Here is a 4,599-nt window from a genome sequence, read left to right as displayed (position 1 = left end):
AGAACTTGCAGGAAGATTCTTTACCTGCATTCTTGCAGAATACAAAGTTTTCTGCTGGACTGGTAATTATTTCAGTGAAATGAGGAACATTAAAATAAAATTGAATTTAAAAAAACTGAAATGATGGCTTTTTTGTTTGCTTATTTTCTCCAATAGTTTTCATGTTTGTTTTTTGAAGTCACTCTTGTTAATTGTCCTGCAGCCATGGTATGTACTAGATAGCCAAGAAAGCTGACATGGGGAAGTTATATACAGCATCCTTGTGACCTTTTTGCAGTGAAGATACATATCTGTCCAATAAAGCCCAGGCCAACTGACAGTGACAGCTGCCTCATGGCATTCAGTTTGAATTGAACAGGTTTGCTCGCAAGTCTGGAGCAAGTATTTCATTACAGACTGTGCACCAAGAACAACATAAGCCCCCAAAAGTGAAACTTTCCCTCAGCAACTATGGAAAATGCCCCGGTGGACTGAGATGCACTTCACAGGCTCCTCCTTATCTCCTTGCTTTGACTTTCCCGAAAGCTGTCAACCTCTGGCGGTATTTGCGTGTTGGTGTAGCACTTGCAGGAGAAGAAAATCTCCCTTCATCTATCAGGAGCGATCCAGGGTGTTATGGGAACCAAGCACTCAAAGAACGAGGGACGAAGGAGCATGCTTTTCCTGCGGAAAAGTTCGAAGTTGCCTGCATGGGAAGATGCTCTTCTCTCAGGGAAAGACCCCAAGTCACTGCTGAAACGGGGACTGCATTATATTAGCTTGAGCCTTATAATGAAAGGGATGACTAGTGCCCCTGACTTCTTGTGGGGACTGCCTGAGGTGCAGAAACTGAACCTTTCGCGTAACCAACTGGTGGCGATTTCTCCTTCACTGGGAAAACTAGACCGTCTTGTAGTGCTGAACCTGGGTGGCAATCGCCTCAAGTGCCTGCCAAAGGAGATTGGACTGCTGAGGAACCTGAAGGTTTTGTTTGTTAACATGAACTGCCTGACAGAAGTGCCAGCAGAGCTCAGCTTGTGCAGGAAGCTGGAAGTTCTGAGCCTCTCGCACAATTGCATCTCACAACTGCCTTCAAGCTTCACTGACCTGACAAGTTTAAAGAAACTGAACCTCAGTAACAATCGCTTTGTGCAGATCCCCCTCTGCATTTTTGCACTGAGGAGCTTAGACTTCTTGCACCTGGGGTCCAACAGGCTTGAAAACATAGCAGAGAGCGTCCAGTATCTAGTCAACTTGCAAATCTTCATCGTGGAGAATAATAACATACGCACGCTGCCGCGGTCTCTCTGCTTCATCACAGCTCTGGAGCTGCTAAATGTAGATAACAATTCCATACAGACTCTTCCCGATGATCTCTATCTGCTGCACAGGCTGCCCCGGATTGCATGGAACCCGATGGACAAAGGCCTTCACATCTCCCACAACCCTCTGTCCCGACCCCTGCCTGAGATCATTGAGGGGGGACTGGATGTTCTCTTCAACTATCTAAAGGAAAAGAAGGAACACAACTAAGTTTCTGCCGGACTTGGGATTAAGCCTGTCATCATGACTCACTTGTGCCAGAGTACTTTCCCCAACAGTCACTTCCACTTCATAACATTTGGATTTCCAAGACTGTGGATGGCTTTAGTAATGGCTGGCAGAAAGCAAGTAAAGTGTAATAGTCCTGTTTAAGTGAGTGAAGAGTAAAATTTTCTAAAACTATCCACTCCTGTAGTCTTCAGAGTTGGAGTGTTTGGGCTTTTCTGGAGAGGAAGAAAACATGCAAACAATAAATGGTGATAAAATATTTGCTCTTCTTTTGACAGAAACAAATTAAGACAGATGGCTAGAAGTTTAGTTATCTATATTTGCCAGATATTAGGCTGGAGAAATATTAATATAATTTGGATTTGCTCTATGTGATTGAAGTTGCACTTTAACTCCTGCTCATTTCTTCATGTGCAGGTATGACTGCATAAACAAACACTGCTACCTAAATGAATCTCAAGGAAAATGTTTAATTTGCTTTCAGCAGTGTATATATCCTGAGCTATATTAGCCCAAAGACAATATATCACTGGCCAGTTCAATATTCCTTGTTGTTTACCCTGCAGCTGTGATCTGGCTGCTATAAATTGCAGGTGAAGATGTCATTAGTGGAGAGATTCTCCAGCTCTTTGGAAGAAGACTCCAAACATAGCACCTAGTCCCATTCCTGATACATGTGTCTTTTCCCATGGAGCCTACTTGGATATTGGTAGAAGTGTATCAGGATCAGCCAAGGGGAGAAATGGAAGTGGAACCTTATTCCCTTGAACAGAGGCTGCCAGATGAAGCTGGTCATTATGAGATGGACTGCTCTTGTTTCCCTTCTGCACTTCGCTGTATTTGGAATCATGGAATGACTTGACTCAGGAAGCAGTATGTCTCCTAAGGGTGAAGTATTTCTTTCAAGAAAACCAGCAGCAAACTAATCATCTGCTTAAGTAAGAGCTTCAAAAACAAATGCTTATTTCTGTGATTTTCAGTATCAGTCAGTAGCAAAGAAGTTAGGTCTTATGTGATTTCTTATATTGATCTTCTCTGTATGTCCTTCATCAAAGTTTTATCTAGTAATAAAGAGGCAGTATGAAAGAACTGTTATCAATTTATGCAACTTGATTTTTTTCTCATCCCAGAGAAGACAGAAGCAACTCTGTCGTAATCAGTTGAGATAAATGCTTCTAATAGCAGCATAAAAAAGGAATGAGCCTGTAATTCTTGAGCTAATTAAGAATATCCAAAGCCACTTTTAAAGTGCTTCCTATTGTATGTCAAATCTCAGGAATCAATTATTATTTTTTAAAATGTAATTTCCTCAGAATTATGGAAGACTGTAGAAGGTGGACTGAGGGAAAAACCCTCCCATCAGCAATGGTAGAAGTAGTCTGCTAAGAGCAGACAGTCATGCAATTCATAGGAACATGCAAGTAAGTGCAGCACCTTTGGCCATGCTAACACATCAGTGCAGTGTCGAACATAGCAATGAAGGAACTATGCTCACAGACTCTTTCACTGTAGGGCCACTCAGTCTGATATTTTGTTGTGTTGTTTTGTGTATCATTTCTTATCTTAATAGAGAATTTCAGTGCTGTGCTCAGCAACTGCAGTTTCTAGGAAAAAAGAAACATTTTTGAAGGCCACTTTTGCTGGAGCATAAGGCAAACAAAGTAAATAAACAAACACCAAAACACAGTAATTTGTGTCTTTAATTTAATGTGTGTTTTAAATGTTATTTTTAATCTTCCTTTGCATGCATTTACTTCATTCATGCAGTGGGATTTATAGCAAGTTCCAAGATTTTTAATGCACAATACATTGAATAAATTAATATGTGATTCAATTAGCGACAAGAAATAACCCTGCAATTATTTATAGAAATACCAACAGATAATTCTTGGAGGAGATTAGATACAGATTATTAACTTCTCTAAATGCCCATTTCATATCCCTAAGTCTTGCATTCACGTAAACATTCTACTCCCTCAGCAGCACTTTGCAGGAAAATTAAATGCCTATGGCATTAATCACCTGAGAAGGCTTTCCACACATCAGCATCCAGGATTATGTGACACCAGATAGCCTCTGATATGTTCTGACTAGAAGAGGTATGCTTCATAATTTACATGGGAGATGTGAGCCTGAACTCTGTGTGTTCATTAGGACACTACTACCGACGGTGAGCAGCAGTGCATGATTGAAGAAAATGGTCTCCCGACAGGGGATTAAAAGGCAAATTTGACAGAATCAAATGCATCTGGAAAAGCAGTTATAATATGAAGTGCAATAGCAATAATTTAAAATTCAATTATTCAATTGAATAATAATAACCTTTTACTCAAGCTAATAAACCTTTGCAGGGATACGAAACACATAAAAGTCTCTGCCTTTTTAAACAGAATAATAAAATTCATTGAATAAATGGTACTTTAATGTATAATTCAGATTTTGCTACTAAAAAGATAATTTCTACTGAACTGCTTTAGTCTTTCTTTCATTTCTGCATTAAAACCCTTGTAAATAGGTTTCTTAGAGATACAGAAAATTAACTCACACGAGCAAAGGTAGTATTCTGAATCCTTACTAAAGTAGGAAAGACTGTATATCACTGTTAATGTATTGAAGTGTGCATAGGGGTCAAATAAATGCATATGTGTTTGCATCTGAGAGGGTGTAAGGGGCACAGGAGGGAGGCAGAAATCATGATGTCACATGCTGGCTCTCATTTTGAATAGGGCATTAGCAAAGAATTGGTGGATCTCAGCAGTGCCATCTGACACCAGTTGTACAGACTACAGGGGGGATAAAAAGAAGCTGCAGTGTCTGCTGACACATCTCATATGGAAACTATCGTTTCTATGTGTGTATTAAATGATATAACTTTGATGTAAACCCTTTCAGAGAACTATATGCTGAACACTGCACTTGTTTCAATACTCACTGAAGTTTTCTCATCATATAGATCTCCTAGCAGTATAACTTTTTGTGCATTTATTATTCTTGTTGTTATTGATAGTGGTGATCTTCAAAGGAATGGGGAAAGCAGGAGAAACTCATGGAAAAGAATGTTCTTAGAGC

At 39.8% G+C, this 4,599-nt stretch overlaps 1 protein-coding gene across 1 annotated transcript; it reads left to right on the top strand.

The window, feature by feature from the left end:
- The first annotated feature begins 439 nt into the window (after positions 1 to 439).
- Positions 440 to 1,512, top strand: LRRC30 (leucine rich repeat containing 30). The gene has a single exon (XM_085219929.1). The coding sequence runs from the start codon at positions 616 to 618 to the stop codon at positions 1,510 to 1,512; it is 897 nt and encodes a 298-aa protein (XP_085076055.1). The 5' UTR covers positions 440 to 615.
- Positions 1,513 to 4,599: the final 3,087 nt, after the last annotated feature.

Source organism: Meleagris gallopavo, chromosome 3 (assembly GCF_905368555.1).
Source record: "Meleagris gallopavo chromosome 3, MGAL_WU_HG_1.1, whole genome shotgun sequence".
Classification (NCBI taxonomy): Eukaryota; Metazoa; Chordata; class Aves; order Galliformes; family Phasianidae; genus Meleagris; species Meleagris gallopavo.
This window is presented reverse-complemented; position numbering and strand designations above follow the sequence as displayed.